This window comes from Vombatus ursinus, unplaced genomic scaffold (genome assembly GCF_900497805.2).
Source record: "Vombatus ursinus unplaced genomic scaffold, bare-nosed wombat genome assembly UNPS02014778.1, whole genome shotgun sequence".
Lineage (NCBI taxonomy): Eukaryota > Metazoa > Chordata > Mammalia > Diprotodontia > Vombatidae > Vombatus > Vombatus ursinus.
Window position 1 is genome coordinate 29,799,603 of NW_020954556.1, and position 21,206 is coordinate 29,820,808.

General features: G+C 36.0%; 1 protein-coding gene across 2 annotated transcripts in view; it reads right to left on the minus strand.

Annotated features, from left to right (window-relative positions):
• Nucleotides 1–21,206, minus strand: part of KIAA1841 (KIAA1841 ortholog) — a 66,510-nt gene that overhangs the window by 25,005 nt on the left and 20,299 nt on the right. The window contains exons 3-7 of one of the 2 annotated variants that reach the window (XM_027865537.1): nt 15,131–15,317; nt 14,183–14,276; nt 11,959–12,197; nt 10,608–10,666; nt 7,725–7,885 (exon numbers count right to left, since the gene is read on the minus strand). In XM_027865537.1, coding sequence (XP_027721338.1) covers nt 7,725–7,885; nt 10,608–10,666; nt 11,959–12,197; nt 14,183–14,276; nt 15,131–15,317 — 740 coding nt within the window. The remainder of the gene's footprint in view (nt 1–7,724; nt 7,886–10,607; nt 10,667–11,958; nt 12,198–14,182; nt 14,277–15,130; nt 15,318–21,206) is intronic. The other variant, XM_027865538.1, reaches the window with a different exon arrangement.

Genomic DNA, 21,206 nt, shown 5'->3' on the forward strand with positions numbered 1-21,206 from the left:
AAAGCCAAAATGTTGTAGGCACTATCTTGGAGGTTAAAGTGGATTCATCATAGTTATGATTTTATAGGTTCTAATATATGCCGAATTAATGAATGAATCTCTTCAGTGCTTACTGAAACATGTTCTGACTACTACAATCCCCTTTTATTGGAATGGCTCTAACAATCAGAGCAATAGGGGAAAAAAGTCAGAAATTTTAGTTTAGAGAGCTCATTACTCTCTTCTAAGAGAAATTTGTCTTAAGTGCATGGATTTCTATCTGTTTGGGCTGTGATTTCAGTTCAGCAAGCATTTATTAAGGACCTAGTATGTGCCTGATACTGGTGCTAGATCTGGAGTAAATAAACAACTGGTAAGCTGAACAAACTGATAAAAATAAATTGCTAAGTAAATCAAACAGGCGATACAAAGAAGAGGTCAGTACCGTGTACAGACAAAGAAAGGAAAGTCGGGTGTGGCTTTATATTGATTAAGGACAGCTGTTACCAATACCAAAGTTTTTATTCAGGAAGTGCTTAGGGGAGATGTGAATACAGACAAGTAGTTAAATAAAAAGCCTCTACATCAAAAATCAACATGGAGAACAGAAGGAATTTTGCAAGGACTTACATTGACTATGGGATGTTTATTTCTAACCCAAATGACTGCTAGCTATGTTTCAGAAGTCAGTCCAGAAGAATTAAGTGCCTGCTATGTGTCAGGCACTGTGATAAGCACCGGAGATACAAAGGAGAGGAACTCAGTCTAATGGGGCAACATGAAAACAATTATGTATAAACAAGCTATCTTGAGGGTAAGCTGGAGATAATCAACAGAGGAAAAGACATGAACATTAAAGGAGGTTCTGGAAAGACTTCTCATAGAAGATGGAATTTAGCTGGGGACTTGGAGGAAGCCCGGGAAGCCAGAAGGTGGAGATGAGGAAGAGTGCATTCCGGGCATGGGAGACAGCAAGTGAAAATCTGAGAATCTGGAGATGGAATGTGTTGTTCTAGAACAGCAAGGAAGCCAATGTCATCGGATCAGAGTACATTTGGGCTGTGTGTGTGTGTGTGTGCGCGCGCTGTGAAGAGCTCTGAATAGAGTTTTTTCTATTTGATGCTGGAGGTGACAGGGAGTCACTGGTGCTTACTGAGATGGGAGGTGACATGGTCAGGCCTGTACTTTAGGAAGATCACTTTGGTGGGTGAGTGAAGGATGTACTGGAATAAGGAGATACTTGAGGCAGGGAGACCAACCCACACACTTCTCTAATGGTCCAGGTGTGAGGTGATTGACTAGTACACCTTGTGGAGCATTTAAGTGCAGGTTAAGGTTGAGAACTAGAATAAGAGGGAAGCCCAAATACTGCACAGATGGACCTATTCTTGTGCAGGGGGCAGGAACAGGTTCCTACTGGCATCTCTGTTGCTTACTACTCTATTTCAGGTCACCGATCCAGAGCAGACTGAGAAGGGAACCTGAACCTAGGAGTGCCAATCCAGGGTGAGAAGTGTGATCAAAGTATAAGGTGAGAAGCAAAATGGAGCTGTGTGGCTCTGACCCCAGCAGCTGAGCAGGGTCTCAATTCCAGCTTCTAGCCCAGTTTGAAGTTTGGAGGGCAATACTGAAGGCAGGAATCCCAGAACAAAGGTGAGCCTGCAGTTTTGTCATTTAGGACCAGTAAAGTTCTTCAGCTGGCTCATGGTAGCTGAATCTAATAGTAGTCTACTGGAACTCCAATCAGAGGAAAGTCTATAGGCATGTTGCCCAGACTCAAACCCTGGTCAAGAATTTGTAGACCTTAGACCAGAGTAGTGGTAGAGGTGTTACAAATCAGACTTTGCTCTGGATCAAATCACTTAGGGAATAAAAGCTTGCAGGTCCCCAGACTGAATTGTCTCTGAGATTCTGGAGTAACACAACACACCCAGGCCCTCTAATTATATTTCCTGGGGTAGCTCGGTGGTATAGTAAAGTGCTGGGCCTGAAGTCAGGAAGACCTGAGTTCTGAGTGTCTCATTCTGAAGCCAGCTGCAGATACTCACTAGTTGCGGACCCTGGGCAAGTCATTTGATCTTTGTTTGCCTCAATTTCCTTAATGGTAAAATAGGGATAATAACAGCACCTAACTCACAGGGTTTTTATGTTAGTATCTGTAAAGTACTTAGCATGGTGCCTAGTACATGGTAGGCACTGTCTAAAATGTTTATTGCTTTCTTGTCCCTTCTCTCACAATTCCTCCAAGAGAAGTAACAGTAGTACCTGCCAGACATTCCCCCACTGGGCTCACTGAAGGTAAGGGATGAAGAAGAACAGAGGTGTCAGACATAGGGATCAAAACACTCCTGAGTGCAGTGGAACCAGATTAAGTATTTAACAAATATTTAATTTGGGAAATTAATTATGGTACATATTTAACAAAATAAAAATAGAAAAGAGATTAATATCAGGTTTTCTAAATATGTTACCCACAGGGATCCTTAATGTATGGTTTAATGTCTTCTTTATTTCTATTTGAGTTTGACACCACTGTAGAAGACGATAATTGATTTGGAAGGCCAGCATCTAGCTAAGAAGGTACGATCTGACGATGAGGTTGGACTTTACTGGGCACATCTTAAAAGTGAGGAATTAAAGACCTTACAGACTCTTGGCCAAGGCTGGAGCTGATAAGAATGGACTTGCCTAGTATCTTGCAAATCTAATCAAAAGGGCTTCAAAATAAAAGGGATGGAGTTCATTTTGAAGATATCTATATTTATCTATAGAAGATAACTATAGTGAAGGGAGAATAGCAGATGAGATAGCCAGAAGTTCACAGAAGAAAAAAATCAAGAAAGGAATCAGCGTAAAAATCATGGCCTCAAATGTCTTTACATCATATGCCCAAATTTTGCACAAAAACCCAAGAAAAACCAGAGACCGTGACACAAGGAGGAAAATGTCTTCACTGGTACTACTGAGACTCAGTGGGATGAATCCCATGCCTGGAATATGGCTCTGGATGGACATATCGTCTTTTGCGTCAGTGTTTTCGGTCAAGAATAATGACTTTTGCACTGGAAACGACAGGACAAAAATGGATAACTGGGAGTTCATAGTCAAAATAGTTTGATAATAAAAGATAACCTAATTACCCTTACTGAATTCAAGAATTGGTGAATATGATTGATAAGCCACTGTCACCAATATCTGAAAGACCAGAAAGTTACTAAAGGACTGGAAAAGGTCAAATGTTGCATTGATTTTCTAAAAAAGGAAGACAAAAGGGCTTGGAAATTACAGGTTCTTGAGCATGACTTTGACTCCTGACAAAATTCTCTAATGAATCATTAAAGAGATGGGTGATGAACCTCCACAAGAACCTAAACGAAGTCATGAAGAATTAATCATGCCAGACCAAGTTTATTTTTTCTTTCATCAGGGTTTCCACATTGGTAGAATTCTGTTCATATAGTCTACTGAGAATTGAGCAAAACATCTGATGAACCATCTCACACTATTCATTGCATAACAGAGTGCTGGCCTTCAAGTCAGGAAGATGTGGGTTTGAATCCCACTCCTAACCCTTGTTAGCTGTGTGACCTTAGCCAAGGCACCAAACCTCTCTAGATTCTGTGTTGTCATCTGTCGGACTTGAGGGCCTGTAAGGTTCGCTCCACCTGAAGCTATAAGAACCCATGTGAGATTAAAAGATACAGAACAGACACTAATATAATTAGATTGATTCAGAATTGGTTGGATGGTTGGATTCAAAGTACAGTCATTAACAGTCCTATATCAACTGAGTAAAATATCTCTGGTGGAGTGCTACAGAGCTCTTCTCTGTGCTACTGAATATTTTTATTAATGACTTGGACAGAGGGAGGGCAGGCACACTCATCAGATCTGCAGGTGGCACTAAGCTGGGAGGGAGAGCTACTACACACTACACACTAGACTACACTCAAAATCTAAAAAATCTGGATAGTCTAGCACACTAGGCTGATTCTAATCAGATGGAATTCAGTATGGATAAATAAATTCTTGTATTTGGGTTAAAAAAATAATTTTACAAAATGCAGGGTGAAGAAAGCATGGTTAGTCGGCAGTTTGTCTGAGAAAAGATCTGGGGGTTTCAGGAGACTACATGCTCAACATAAGTCTGCGGCAGTCAAAAAAGTTACCGCAATCTTGAGTTATGTTAAGAGGCATGACTTCAGGAATAAAGAGGTCCTGGGATCATTAGCTCAAAGACTAGCTGGAATAGCCTCAGAGGCCATCTAGAGCAATTTCTACTTTTATAGATGAATAAACTAAGACCCAGAGATTAAGCGATTTGCTCAAGGTCTCAGAGGTAGCATTACAGGTGTGATTTGAACCCAGGTCCTGTGTTAGTCCCTCTACATTCATTACTGGACAGACAACACCTGGAATAACGTGTTCACTACTGGGTACTCTATTCTACACAAGGTAGTAAACAATAAAACATCTAGAGAAGGGTAACTAACATGTTAAAAAAGGCCTGGAGATAGAGTCATATGAGAAGCAGATAAAGGAAATGAAGATGTTTAATTTTAAGAGATGATAAGAAGTATATGACGGTTCAAGTATCTGAAGAGATACTCTATGGAAGGGTGACTAGTGTTCTGTTTGGCCCCAGAGAACAGAAATAAGCTTAGGGGACAGAAATTACCAAGAGGCAAATTTTGGCTTAATGTTAGGAAAAACTTAAGAATCTGAGATGTTCCCAGATGGAATGGCTACAAGGGGAGGTAAGAGCTAAAGGCGGCTAGGTGGTACAGTGGAGTGAGTGCTAGACTTGGAAATTAGGAACACCTGAGTTCAAATCCTTCTTTTTTTTTTTTTTTGTAATGCAACATATTTACTTCAATGAGATTTTGATGGTTCTGTAGTCTGATACTGTAGTCTTTTTCTTTTTTCTTTTCTTTTTAATTTTTATTAATTTATTTCGATTGATCAACAATCACTTCCATATGCTTTTGAGCTTAAAATCTTTCTCCCCCTTCCTCCCCACCACACTCCCCAAGACGGAGCACAATCTGATATAGGCTACATACAAATCCTTCTTCAGACCCTACATGTATCAGTAGTGTGACCCTGGGAAAGTTACTTAAACTCTCAGCCTCAGTATCCTCACTTGTAAAATCGATATTTTGCTACCTACCTCACAAGATCATTGCGAAAATCAAATGAGATAATATATGTAAAATGCTTTGCAAATATTAAAGTTACATAAATGTTAGCTATTATCACCACTAGTGGGTTTCCCTTTCCCTGGAGATCTTTAAGTAGAGACTAAACTGCCATTCTAATCAATTAATAAGCATCTAGTACACACCTATTATATGCACTAGACAAAAATGGAATAGTTCCTGCCCTCAAGGATTATTCTAGATGAGGAGACAACAGCTACAACATACGTTACAGCAGAGATTCTTTTTAGGGTATAGGTTCTTCTAAACGGCCACTGAGGTACTAATCCTGAAGTTCTGAGATCATGTGACAAAAAGCAAAGTCCCTGCTTCCACATGTTCACATATAAATAAATATAAAATATATAGAAATTATTTTTTGGGGTGGGAGGCTCTAAATATAGCCTTCATGTAGCAGGTGGCATCTGAGTTTTGAAGGCAGTGAGGAGTACCCTTAGAGAAGGGTGCCCTTCTCTAAAGCAGAGGTGGGGCAGGGAATTCATTACAGGTGAGGGTTGCGGGAAGAGAGAGTCTATGCCAAAAAATGGACATGAGATCTTATGGATGAAGGACATCAAGCAGGTCAGCAAGGCATGAAGTACATGAAGGGGAGTAATGAGCAGTAACCTCGGAAAGACAGGCTGAAGCCGGATTGTGAAGAGCTTTAAAACTCTAAAGGAGAAGACTGTATTTTACCCCAGAGATTATTAGGAACCCATGGAGAGTCTTGAGCTGGGCAATCACATAGTCAGACCTAGGCTTTAACTTGGTAACTTTGGCAGCTGCCAGATTTGGTGATTAAGAGATCACTGGTTACCTCAGAGAGAGCAATTTCAGTGGGTATAGGAAAGTCCCAGTGTGGAAAGAAACTCCCTTCACTAGTGAAGAACAGTAATTTTTTTTTGGTAACTTATAGTTTTAGAATGAAAAGTATTTAATAAGTAGTTACTCTGTGTCAAATACTGGGGATTCTAATGCAAAGGTGAGACAGTTCTTGACTTCAAGGAGCCTACATTCTAAAAGGGGTGATGGCCAGGGAATGGGGTTATGGTCTGGGAAGCCAGATGCTAAGATGGACAACAGAGAAATCCATGAACATATCCTTTCCAGAGCAATAGTAGTAATGAACTGATTACAGTCCTCAAGCAGAGGAGGTAGAGGGAAGATGCATAAGGGCCAACAAACGTCCAGGGTGAAAATGAGCTCAGGCAGCTCCTGGAAGCATTAACAGGCTCACCATCTGGTGACTACGTGTCAGAGGAAAGACCTTCTTTCTTTCTGACTCTGAGGCGGGCTCTCTTTTCATAATTATAAGCAAGGAACTGTTAAAAGTGATTCAAAATAAGTGATACAAAAAGGTATATGACATAATTCTTATTTTGAGGAATCCAGTATGGGAGATATCAAAGAACAAAAAAACCCAAACCATCTACCAAAAAAAGTATAAGTGACATATGGATGATCCAGGGAGTAAGTGATGTAGGAAGTCACTCACAGGAGGGAAAGATCACTCTTAGCTAGAAAGATCTGAGAAAATTCCAGGAGAGGAAATAGCTGGGCTATGAGAGATATGGGTGGAAGGAGAAGAAACAGGATTTTAGTAGGTGGGAGTTGTGAGGGAAGGCATTTCAAGCAGAGAAAATAGCATAAGCAAAAAACAGGAAGGTCAAATACCTGCTGCATTTAAGGAATGGCACAGACCAATTTGGATGGAAACCAGGATTTATATGCAGGAGCACGGGGGAATAAGGCTAGAAAGGTAGGTTGGGGCTAGATTTAGAGCGCCTTGGATAAGGTGAAGGAGTTACATTTCATCTCAAACAATGGAAAGTCCATGCAGTTTTTTAGAAGTGGGTTTCTGTGATAGAGGTGTGAGGTAAGAAAGGCTTGAATCAGGTTGTTAGAAATGGGAGTGGGTAGAAAGGGAAGATGCCTATTATCCTTACCTTCTGAAACTAAAGATACAGCTAAAAGTACATATATAGCCACCAAATTAGTCATACTCACCCAAAGAATACTTTAATGGAAAACCCAAACCAAAAACTGAAGACTTCTAGGGTTCAGCCACCTCCCATCTGAAGGACTCTATCTATCTAAACTACTATACTTTTCCCTACCATGACAAAAGTTTTACATTTGTATAGTACTTTTCTATTAACTTTATGTCCTAGCCTATTTCTTTCTTATAATTCTGCGAAACACATGAAGGAAACAGGCACAAGAAAAAATAAGTGACTCTCTCAAGTTTACTGGTTCAGGATTAGAACCCAAATATTCTTACTGTTGTTTTTTCTAATATTCAATGTTGTTTCTAGACAAATTTCTAAAATAGTCTACCACTGTAGTGTGTTTTTACAAAGTATTTTTTAAAGTACTTAAATGTTTTTAAATTATTGACCATTCAGTTGACATCTGTTCTATAAGAAGGATATTTCACATGCAAGGTCCTAAAAAGTTTCAAAGATAAAACTGACAGATCTTAAAGGATATTTGAGATATTTCTTAAAGGAAAAATTATGAATTTCAAAATTAAGCCTTGAAATTTACCTCCTAAACTTATCTTTTTTGTCCTTTACATCATCAACTTCATTATGTGTGAACAGGTCAGCTATACGTGTAAGGAGGTTTGCATTAATACAATTCATGTTGCATGGGGTGGATACTATAGCATTCATGTGTTTATGGCAATAATGAATACATTGTTCAACCTACAAAGAAGAAAAAAAAGACAATGAATATTGAAAATAATAGGATGAATGCTGGTGTTTCTCTATATCAACAAGCTTACATGATAAAACATTTATGATGGACCCAACTACATAATATTAAATTTTGTCTAGTATTAATACCATTTCACAGATGATGTGGCAGGTAACGTTTTAAATTTACAGAATATTTAAGTATAAGTATTTCTGAACATCTTCAAGTCTTCTAACTCATGGCACATAACCTAAAAGTCATATCATTGGACTGAACTACATCTTCATGGTGCTCTTTGGTCTTTCGTAATTGTTGAAGACCCCAAATTATGAAAAGTTTGTAAGCTTAAAAAGATTACAAACAATAACGTGGTGTAACTCAGATAGTTTCACTAGTTACTGAGTCAAAATTTATATTAAAAAAACTACATATGTGACATTTATGAAGTAAATTTAAGAATTAACAATGGAAAAGAAAAATGAAAAACATACATATTTCAATGAGTCTGAAATTTACATCTATGTCATGAGAACATTAATTTTTGTGATGGAACCCTTAGTTTAAAAAAATTAACTTGTTTTTGTATTCATATGGTATTTTTATTAATTACTATAGAGGGCCTCTGATTTCATCAGTGGGCCCATTCTCCATCTATGAAAGTCAAAACCCTTTACAATTAAGTTTCACGATTTACTCTAGGAAAAAATAAAAATGGAGTATGGCCATCTCTGGCTAATGAACCTCTCTGAATTAAACTTGATCTTCAGATAAAGGACCCAACACAGAGTCTATCTCTGGGATTGTGCTTCAAAGGCATTCTGGCTCAGGAGGATCTGCCAGGGTTTGTGTTCTATTGGCAAAGCTCTCAAGAGCCTATGGTCCTGTCCCAGCCAAGGTAAAGAATTAGAACAGAACTTTAATGAAGATTATATGATATTAATATTCAATTCGAGAAAAATGTATTAAATGCCTACACAAGGCACCATGCTGGGTGCTGAGGACATATAAACACAACAGGTCATGCCATGTGGGAGGCAGTGACTCTGAAGGGAAGAGGGGGCTCTAAGAGACAGGGATGAGGAAGGACAGCATTCCAGGAAGAAGCAGGAACACTGTCTACAGGAAGGGCTCATGTATCAATCTGATAGCAGCAGAGGTGTTTCATCCAGCGTGGATAGCTTTAAAACGCTAGGTCGAAGATTCTCTATTTCATCCTTGAGGCCAGCAGGAGCCATTTAAGGTTTCTGAAAAGCTGAATGTTTTCATCACACCTATGTTTTAAGAATATCAATTTGGCAGCTGTCTAGGGTATGATCTGGAGGAAAGACCTGAAGCAGGGAGACCAATTAGTAGACTACCACAGTAGTCCTGGTAAGAGGTAACGAGGACCTTAAATAGGGAGGCTGGGGAAGTAGTGGAAAGAAGAGAGTAGATGCAAGAGATGTGGACCCAGAATCAGTAAGACTCAGGAACCGATTAGATGTGGGGGACGAGGGAAAGGGAAAAGTCAAGGATGACTCCTTCCTGTCACCCAGGTTTGCCTTTTTGCCTCCCTTCCACTCACCTAGTTTCTGGTTATTCCTACCTCCACCCTCAACATCTCTTGCACCTGTCTCCTCCTCTCTACCTAGTTCACCCTTGTCACTTCAGACCTCCTCCATTTCCTGTCCTCTCTGATCCATTCTCCACTCGGCTGCCAAATGAGACGGTTGTGTCACTGACCCCTCAGAGAGGCCTGGAGTGTCTGGAATGCCTTCCTTCCTCACCTCCTTCTCTTAGAATCCTTAGGTTGTTCTAAGCACAGCCCAGATATCACCTCACAGGTAAGGCTCTTGGTGTTCTCTCCCCTGAAATGACTTTGCATTAACTTATCTACATACATGCTGCACACCCTGGTAGAACAAACTCTTTGAGGCCTGCAACTCTTTTGCTTATGTCTCTCTTTCCCTAGGGCCTTACACATAATAGGCACTTAATAAGCGTTTGAATGGAACTGAAAGGAGGGCCCAGAAGTCTAGAAGCCCAGAAGGCTCTAGGAGTCTAGCTGGCAGTACAATAATGACAACTAAAATGTCAAAGAAATATAAAAGTGAGCTATTATCTATTAATTATTTATTATCTATTAATTTTTCTATACACCTACATAAAATTCCCATTAGAAACTCTGAGCATTAGTTTTTTACTCTTTGCAATACATGTAATAGCTGACAAATAAACTACACTTAAAGAACTTCAATTTTACACTAAGTATTAACTTAAAATTAATCAGTTTGCTCTTCCTTTAAAGTGGTTGTCAAAATAAAATTAGGGGGCAAACATACAACTGTTTTGTTTCATCCCATCTAAGAATAAGGCCTCTACTTTTAATGGTACATAACAAATGATAGTAACAGCTCACATTTATACAGCACTTTTAAGTTTTGCAAAGAGCTTTAGATTTTTTATCTCATTATTATTTCTGATCCCCTGCCACATTCCCCAAAACTGGAATCTCTAAAAGCTAGAAAATTATTCTCAAAAATATTTTTGTTTAGGACTTTTTTTTCTAAAAGGGACACTAGATCCATTTCAAAAAATTAAATGAAGAATTTGGAATGAAAAGATGTGACAGGACTTTCCAGATACCTGAGGAATAAAAGATCAAGATGTACCTGGTGATCAAGCCTTCCCAATACAATGAAGTAAAATGTCGGTGTGCTAAAAGGCTTAGGAGCCTTTATGAATACTTACTAATGAATCCATCTTCAAAAATTCAGAAGAAATTAGAATTGAAATGACATTCCCCGGTTCTAAAAATAAATGGGAAAAATGATTAGTTCACTTATTGCTTCCTCTTTTTGTGGCAGAATCTCAATACAACAGACTTAATTATCAAGTGAAATACCAATGAAATGTAAATCATACTATATAATACAGCTCAGATACACATTAGTAAATTCAAAGTTAAATTAAGGGTACAGAGCAGCAAATCAGCACTGGAATTAGACACATATCAAGCATACTCAAAAGTCTTTTTCACACACACACAGAAAGTGAAAAACAAGGAATAACTAAATTAAACCCAATATTTCAAGATAATACATTATCACACTTCCTCACTTGAAAAATACAGAAAACAAGCTGAGATGATCTGCTATCATTACAGTTGTTCCCAATGAAGCTATGGTCAACATTTTAGATAATGCAAGACTTCTACAGAGAAGTAAAATATCACTACTAAAGAGGTTCTGAAACTAGTGGGGGTGGGGTGGTGTTTTCAGTTCAGAAAATAATGAATATAGGAAAAAAAAGACTTGCTCTTGATTCTGTTATGAAAAACATGCTTACTTAAGGTGTTATTTCACATGGACATTTATCAGAACTAAGAAGCATGCAGCTTCCTATCTAATTATGGTGGTTTCATGATTTCATGATGTACCTCTGCTAACAGATTAATCCGACCACGGGTAGTATTACATAATGGGTAGAGTCCTAGAGTTGAGAAGTCTTGGATTCTAGTCCTGCCAGAGGCATGCACTGGATGCACTGCCACAGAGAAGTGGCTTACCCTCTCAGTTTATCTTAGGCAATTGTCTCAGACTAGAAGCTGAAGAGTGTCATTGGTGGAGGATTCCACACACTGATGAAAAACACAGGCCCTACCAAAGAATATATGTTATCATATCAGAAAGACCGGGTGTTCTAAATGTCAGTATTTCACTGATGAGGAAGTTACACATGCTGTAAAACAAATGAGAAAGGCTATAAAGAAGAATTTTAGTTTTGTGTAAGATGTTTTTATTAGATGGTACAATGTGTTCTCTGGCTACATGTCTTTATCCTCTAAAAAAATGACTCGGAAAATGTCATTTCTAACATCTGGAGAGCTATTCATTTGCCAGAAATTCTACTATAATTTACTAAAAAAGGACAATGTGTCAGTTTCCTAAAAGACTATTGCCAACGTGGACTTGAACACTAGTTTCCAAACAATTTTCCACATCTCATTGCTGGCACATACAAAGCTATGTGGTGCTGTTTTCATAAATTAACTACTGTTCCAACTCCTTATGAATAGTTTGTATCAAATAAGTACTTTTACCTAAAGTGGGTATCTCACAATTCTCATTCTCTTTAGAGTTCCTTTTCACATACTGTATCAACCAGTTGAAGATGTGAACATCACAGTGAACTGAAATGTCCACCTCCTCCCAGCGCTGGGCATCCACAGACAAATATTCAGCAAAATACTTCATTTCTGATATCAAAAGATCTCGAGGGCAAGTAAAATCTTCTTTCAGGTTTTTTGCTTCATCACATACATGAATCACCATATTTGGCCTTCATTTAAAAAGTTACAAAGAAGAGACGTTATCACAGTTTGAAAGGGAAGAGTTAAGCCACATTTATTATAAACAGGGAGATATGGGAAGATATGAACTTCAAGCAGTTTCATGGAATTTTAATATTCTAAAAGTCTACTATCCTGATCATAATTATCAAGTAAATTTAATAAAACTTCAAATTTTATGTATTTACATGACTAAAAATAACTTTTAACAAATAAATGTCACTTAATAGATCAGGGGTGGGGAACCTGCAGCCTCAAGGCCACAAGTTCCCTACCCCTGTCATAGATGAACAATCTCCTTTTGGTTATTAGCAATTGACCCAATTAAATGTATCCTATTTTAAGCTGGACTTTAAAAAGGAAACAGTGTTTCAACTTTACAAAAACAGCACAGAGAAATTAAACAAGTGAGCATAATTCTTGGCGTGAACATAAACCTTAGTTTCTTAAATATGGATATTAAGCAATTATAGGGAGGAGGGAGATTGATAAATGAAGAAAGAAGGGAACTGTATACTTAAAATCCTTTGTTACTGTTTTAAAATGGAAGAGAACTTAAGTTTTAAAATCAGTTTAGTACACATAAGGACAAAGACAAGAGTCACAAAGGATGGGAAGGAATGGTTTTGTTCTACTTTCTAAATATTTCTAGGATAGAGGAGTGCTACTCACACTGAAAAGATCACAGAGTAAATGGTTATAAACAACGAAAGAAAAAATACTTAGAGATTTACTTACCTTTTAAAAAAGGACGTTAAACAATGAGAAGACAGTGTGGTACAGTAGAAAAAGCAATAGCTCTGGAGTCAGAGGACATGAATTCAAACCTCACCTTTGATGCTCACTACTTCTGTGACTGTGGATTTCATCTCCCTGGGGCTCAGCTTCCTTATGTGTGAAATGAGGGGGGTCTATGAGATAACTTCTAAGGTCCCTTCGAGCTCGAGAGCTAAGATCCTATAAAATCTACCTTTCTGTACTGATTCATAACATTTACATATGAAATGGTTGATGTATTTAAGAGTTAACATTACTGCAAAATACTAATAAATATATTTTCAAAACACGTGTTAATTTGGTTGATAAAATAGAAAGTTAATTTTAACATATTATCTAATCTTTAAATTTTCTTTACTCTAAAGATTGTATCATTAAAAACAATTAAAAACATCAATTTCAAGACAAATCTTGCTTTGTGTCACTCTACAAAAAGAATATAGGAACAGAAACAGATTCACTATATAAGTAATCAATACTGTGTATTTGAATGGTTGCATGGTAATCTAGATGAGTAGCCATCCCCATTCCCCCTCACCCCTACCCCCGAGTGCTAGGAAAAAAAAAACCCAAAGGGATAGGATTTGACCAGTCCAAGAGTTTTAAAAGAAAAAAAAATTCAATCAACCACTTAAGGAAAAATTGTAATTTATAATTGTTTTCTATCAGTCAAAATAAATGATAATTAATTATGAAAATCTGTTCTCATAATTTAACAGTTTTTCCCAAAGTTAGATGCAAGACATAAATATTAACTGAGAACAATAAATTATTAGTGAAATTCAGTAAAAAGAGTTTGGCATTAAGTCTGAATGGCATTCAGTTAAAACTCCATGAAAATTTTCAATACATTGTAAGGCAGCTAGATATTTCAATCAAACAAACTTATGTAGTGAGAGATATTAAAATCAAATCTAGGCTCACCAATTATAAAGTCAATGAGATAAAGAAAAAAATTTCTTTAGATTCTTTCAGTTACTCTTCAAAGTTTTAATTTATATTTGTAGTAACTATAAATGTAAAAATAAAGTTCAATTTGGTAACAGATGTAAATTAATAATAAACCATAAATTAGGATTTTGCACAGGATGATCTGAAACAAAGTTTTGATAATAATACTGTAATTTGATATCTCTACACTACAGCAAAAGACTCACAAAAACATTAGTTCTTATCTAACGAACAACCAGCCTCCTACCCTTCTGTTTCATCAGCCTTTTCTCCATCTTTATGAGCAGTACAGTTTTCATTTTCTGAAGAACAATTCCTTGTGGAAGCTATATTAGGTCTTCCTTAAATACAGAAAAAAAACACAGATTAAAAAAATGTTAAGAGTTTGTGACTTAACTTGGCTTCTGACACACTGAGTAGTAGTGGTGAAAACTATGCTTCCATAACTATACATAAACTGAAGGCACTATAAGTCAGTTGGCATTCTTCCTAATTTTTTCTAAGAGTGCTTGAAAGGACCATAACAGAGAAAAGGAACCATAAAGTGCCAATGAAGGCAAGTCCTTTTCTCTAAATAATTTTCACTATTATTTTTATATGGCAGGCACAAAAAGGAGTTTTATGAGGATAAAATGAACTAAGAGCCAATAACAGATTTCTTTCTTCCTAGAAGGAATTGTTTTAGACTAATGAATGCTCTGACTCTGAAACTGAGATAAAAATCACAAACATGTATTAAGCGCATCTAATATGAGTAATTGTTTCGATTGTCATTACTCAAAACAACTCTTCTAAATAACAATGACTAATTAATCAATATAGCTACTGAAGTCTGAATAGTAGAGAAGTTGCTTTTCTAAACTAGGAAAGCAACACCTATCAAAGAAAAAATAACTGAAATACCAAGTATGAATATAAATGAAAAAGCACATAAATGTGCTACCAGGCATTGTGCTAAGTGCTGAAGATATAACTAGAAAAGATAGTCTCTGCCCTCAAGGAGTTCCTATTCTAATGGGAGGAAAAACACATATATGGGAGGCTTAAGCTGCAAGTCAGGAGGATATGATTTAATCCCTTTATATTAAAGCACAGGAAAACATTCAAATTCTGTGTTTTTATGATGTAGTACTGAAAGTACCTGGCCTTGAGGAAAAATAACTATGATAAAAATGATGGATTTATTCTAAATTACCTGTTTTGGAAACTGAATTCTGTCTAAGAGGTGGCTCCTGAAACTCTCCTTGTGTGTCAAGGAGTGAAGATCTGATGTATGTTGCTAAATTTTCAACAGGACTTCCTCCAGTTGCCATGAGAGGACTGTACTGGTTGTCAACAGGTGAACCTCCACTGCTTTTCAGTTCATCAAATCTTTTTGCACACTATCATGAAGTAAAACAATGAAATAAAAAGAAGGAAGGTAAGGAAAAAGTATCTTGGTACCATAAGTTTCTTTTCTATGAACAATAATTTAATATTAGCAGATATTAATCTAGGTTTATGATGCCTGGCAACCATTACCAAAAAATGTCAAAACAAGTCTTTGATTAAATTTTTTAAAAAGGAAGTTCAAAATTGAATTTTTTTCCATTTCCTTCTGCATTAATTGTATTGTCCTCTGTTGTATTTCTACCATCTGCTGGTAATTTCATAATTTAAAAACTTGGATTTTAGCCTTAAAGTTACATGGCCAATACGTTAAACTATAAAAATAAGTAAATTCTAGTCTGAAACCATTTTGATAGTAATTTAGTATTCGTAAAAGAATTGACATTTGATCCTGCATTCTCATAATTTACATATAAAAACATTCTAATTTCTAAAAAAAGTTGCAAAAATCAATCTTTATTTTAACATATTTTTTATTTTGTTATGCTTCCCAATTACATATAAAATTTTTAACATTCTTTTTAAAAAAAATTTTGCATTCCAAATTCTCTCCTTCAATCCTGCCCCTTCTTTACTCCTTGAGAAGGCATGCAATATGATAATGATTATACATGAGAAACCATGCAAAACAGATTTCCATATTAGCCAGGTTGCAAAAGAAAACACAAAAAAGCAAGAAAAATGAAGTTAAAAAAAGTATATTTGAATCTACACTCAAGAGTTCATTAGTTTTCTCTCTGAAAGTGGACAGCATGTTTCATTGTAGATCCTTTGGAACTGTCTTGGATAACTGTCTCGATCAGGATAACTAAGTCTTCCACAGTTGATCATCCTTTCAATATTGCTGCTACTGTGTACAATGTTCTCCTGGTTCTGCTCACTTCACTCTGAATCAAGTTCATATAAGTCTTCCCAGGTTTTTCTGAAACCATTCTGCACATTATTTCTTATAGCACAATAGTATTCCATCACTATCTCATATCACAACTTCTTTAGCAATTCTCTAATTGATGAGACTCCCCTCAAATTCTAATTCTTTGCCAAAACAAAAAGAGTTGCCACAATTTTTTTTTGGTATAAATAGGTCCTTTTCTCTTTTCTTTTATCTCTTTGGGATACAGAACCAGTAGAGGTATTGCTGGGTCAAAGGGTAGACAGTTTTATAGTCCTTTGGTCATAGTTCCAAACTGTTCCCCAGAATGGTTGGATTAGTTCACCACTCCACCAAAAGTATATTAGTGTCCCATTTTCCCCACATCTCCTCCAGCATTTATCATTTTCCTTTTCTGTCATGAGAGCCAATCTGATATCTCAAAGTTGTTTTAATTTGCATTTCTCTAATCAATAGTAATTTTAAGCATTTTTTTTCATGTGACTATTGATAGCTTTGATTTCTTCTTCTGAAAACTGCCTGTTCATATCCTTTGACCAGTCAACTGGTGGATGACTCATATATTTATAAATGTCATTCACTTCCCTGTACATTTGAAAAATGAGGCCTTTATCAGAGAAACTTACTGTAAATTTCCCAACTTCTTGTTTTCCTTCTACTTTTGGCTACATTAGTTTCATCTGTGCAAAACATTTTTAATTTAATGTAACAAAAATTATCCATTTTACTTTACATGATCCTACCTCTTGTTTGGTCATAAACTCTTCCTTTATTCATAGATTGACAAGTACATTTTTCCATGCTCCTTCTAATTTACTTATATCACTCGTTTTGTCTAAATCATTTATCCATTTTGACTATCTTGGTATACAGTGTGAAATGTTGATCTATGCATAGTTTCTTCCAAACTGCTTCCCAGTTTTGCCAGCAATTTTGGTCAGATGACAAGTGCTTACTCCAAAAGCTTGGATCTTTGGTTTTACTTTTTGGGATTACTATGGTAATACCACTGGTAATGGTAATATGGTAGTACCACCATGTACTGTGTACCTAATCTGTTCTGCTGATCTACCACTCTACTTCGTAGCCAGTACCAGGTTGTTTTCGTGATTAGCACTTTGTAATATAGTTTGAAATCTGGTACTGCTAGCTAGACCACCTTCCTTTATATTTTTTTTTTTATTGATTCCCTTTACATTCTTGACCTTTGGTTCTTCCAGATGAATTGTGTTACAATTTTTTCTTGTTCTATAAAACAATTCTTTCGTAGTTTTACTGCTATGGCACTGAATAAGTAAACTCACTTAGTAGAATTGTCATTTTTATTTCACTGGCATGGTCTATACGTGAGCAATTAATGTTTCTCCAATTGTTTAGATCTGAATTTATTTGTATGAAGTGTTTTGTAATTGGGTTCATATAGCTCCTTGGTTTGTCTTGACAGGTAGACTCCAAAGTATTTTATATTGTCTTCCATAATTTTAAATAGAATTTCTCTTTCCATCTCTTTCTGCTGGGTTTTACTGGTAGTCTACACAATTGCTGACGATTTATGTGGGTTTATTTTATATCCTGCAACTCTGCTAAAGTTAATTGTTCCAACTAGTTTTTTTTAGGGTTCTCTAAATATACCATATCATCTCCAAAAAGTGATAGTTTTGTTTCCTCATTGACTATTTTTATTCCTCCAATTTCTTTCTTTCTTTCTTTTTGGTCTTACTGCTATAGGTAGCATTTCTGTTATAATACTGAATAATGGTGATAAGGGATGTTGCACCTTTACCCCGATCTTACTGGGAAAGTTTCAAATTTGTCCCTGTTAGAGATAATGCTTGCTCTTGGTTTTAGATACTACTTATAATTTTGAAGAAAGCTCCAGTAATTTCTATGCTTTTGAGTGTTTTTAAAAGGACTAGGTACTGCATTTTGTCAAAAGCTTTTCTTGCATCTACTGAGATAATCATATGAAATTTTTTTGTTATTAATATGGTCAATTATGTTGATAGTTCTGCTAATATTGAACCAGTTCTGCATTCCTGGTATGAATCCCACCTGGTCATAGTACATGATCTCTGTGATATACTGCTGTAATTTCCTTGTTAGTATTTTATCTAAAATTTTTGCATTAATATTCATTAAGGAAACTGGTCTTTAGTTTTGTTTTTGCACTCCCTGGGTTAGATATCAAATACATATTTGTGTCATAGAAAGAATTTGATAGAACTCCTTCTTTACCTGGTTTTTTTTTTCAAATAATTTATATAGTATTGGGATTAATTGTTCCATAATTGTTTGGTAGAATTCACTTGTGAATCCATCTGGTCCTGGGAATTTTTTTTAAGGGAGCTCATCGATGGCTTGTTCAATTTCTTTTTTTCTAAGATAGAGTTATTTAAGTATTCTATTTCTTCTTTTGTTGACTTGGGCAATTTATATTTTCGTTAATACTCACCCATTTACTTAGTTTTAGTGGTATATAATTGGGCAAAATAGCTCCTAATAATAGGTTTAATTCATCTTCATTGTGATGCATTCACTTTTTTGATATTGGTAATTTGGTTTTCTTCTTTCTTTAAAAAAATCAAATTAATCAATGGTTTATTTTACTGGGGTTCCTCCCATAAAACCAGTTCCCAGTTTTACTTATTAGTTTAATCTTTTTTTTTTTTTTACTTTCAATTTTATTAATTTTCCCTTTGAGATTTTCAGGATTTCCATTTTGGTGTTTAATTGGGGAATTTTTAATATGCTTTTTTCCCCCTAATTTTTTTTATTTGCATGTCCAATTCATTTATCTGCTCTCTCTTTTATTAATGCACATGTTTAGAGATATAACTTTTCCCCTAAGTACTGCTTTGGTTGCATCTCACAAATTTTGGAATACTGTTCATTATTGTCATTCTTTTTAAAAGAAATTATTATTTCTATGATTTGTTCTTTGATCCATTCATTCTTTAGGATTAGATGATTTATTTTACAATTAATTTTTAATTTATGCTTCCATGACCTTTTATTGAATGTCATTTTTATTGCTTTATGATCTTAAAAAAGATACATCTAAGATTTATGCATTTTTTTTTTTTTGCCGTTTGAGAGGTTTTTAACGCCCTAATACATGGTCAATATTTGTGAATGTGCTATGTCCAGCTGAGAAAAAGGTATACTCCTTTCTATTACCACTCAATTTTCTCCAGAGGTCTATCATACCTAGCTTTGCTAAGATTCTAATTAATTTCCTTAACTTCTTTCTTTTTTATGGTTGGATTTATCTAGCTCTGAGAAGGGAAAGCCAAGGTGCCCCACTAGTATAATTTTACTGTCTATTTCCTCTGGTAATTCATTTAACTTTTCCTTTAAGAATTTTCATGCTATGCTATTTGGTACATATGTTTATTACTGATGTTACTCATTGTTTATGATGCCTTTTGGCAATATGTAGCTTACCTGCTTATCCCTTTTAATTAGATCTATTTTTGTTTTTGCTTTATCTGAGATCACGATTGCTACCCCTGCCCTTTTTTTAATTCAGCTGAAGCATAACAGATACTACTTCAGCTCCTTATTTTTACTCTCTGTGTGTCTGTTTCAAGTGTGTTTCTTATAAACAACGTATCATTGGATTCTGGTTTCTAATCCATTTTGCTATCTGCTTCTATTTTAAGAGTGAGTTCATTCCATCTGCAGTTATGATTACTAACTGTGCATTTCTCGCCTCCCTGTTTTCTTCTGTTTATCCCCCCTTTCTCTCTATCCTGTCTCTCCTCCAAAATCTCTTTTGCTCCTGACCACTGCCTTCCTTTATGTGCTCCCTTCCTTTTATCAACCCTCCCCCCTTCACCACGTTCCTCTTATTCCCTTTCCCTCCTACTTCCCTGTTGGGTAAGATAGATTTCTCTACCAATGGTGCATGTGCATGTGTGTGTGTGTGTTTTCCCTCTTTGAGATAATCTACATGAGATTCAAGTGCTGCCCTCTCCCACGTCCCCCCCACCGTAAAAGCACTTCCTGGCATACCTCTTTTCTGTCCCTTCCCTCTTCTCCAATCTCTTAATTTTTTTTACATTATCCTAACATATTTTTGACTCCTGCACCTTGTCTATGGAGAATCTTTCTAACTGCTCTAGTAATGATAAAGTTCTTAGTAGTTACACGTATTATCTTCCCATATAGAAATGTAAACAGTTTAACCTTATTAAGTCCCTCTGATTTCTCTTCCATGTTTACTTTTTTATGCTTCCTTTGAGTTCTGTATTTGAAAATCAAATTTTCTATTCAGCTCTGGTCTTTTCACCAGGAATGCATGAAAGTCCTCTATTTCATTAAATATTCATTTTTCCCCTTAAAGGGTTATAATCAGTTTTGTTGTGTAGGTTGTTCTTGGTTGTAATCCCAGTTCTTCTGCCTTCCAGAATGTTATATTCCAAGCCTTCTGCATTTTTAACACGGTAGCTGCTAAATCTTGTGTCACTCTGACTGCGGTTCCACAATATTTGAATGGTTTCTTTCTGACTGCTTGAAATAATTTCTCTTTGACTTGGGAGCTCTGGAATCTGACTATGATATTCCTGGCAGTTTTCATTTTGGGATTTCTTTCAGGTTGTGATCAATGGATTCTGTCCATTTCTATTTTACCTTCTGATTCTAGGGCACTGAGGCAGTTTTAAACAAATAATTTCTTGAAATATATCTAAGTTCTTTCTTTGATCATGGCTTTCAGAGAGGCCAATAATTCTTGAATGATCTCTCCCAAGCTATGTTCCTGGTCTGTTGTTTTTCTGATGAGACATTTCACATTTTCTTCTATTTTTCTTTCATTCTTTTCATTTTGTTTTATTGTTTCCTGATGTCTCATGGAGTCATTAACTTTCACTTGCCCAATTCTAATTTTTAAGGAATTATTTTCTTCAGGGAAGTTTTACACCTCTTTTTCCATTTGGCCAATTTTATTTTTAAAGGTATTATTTTCTTCAGTATCTTCTGTGACTCTTTT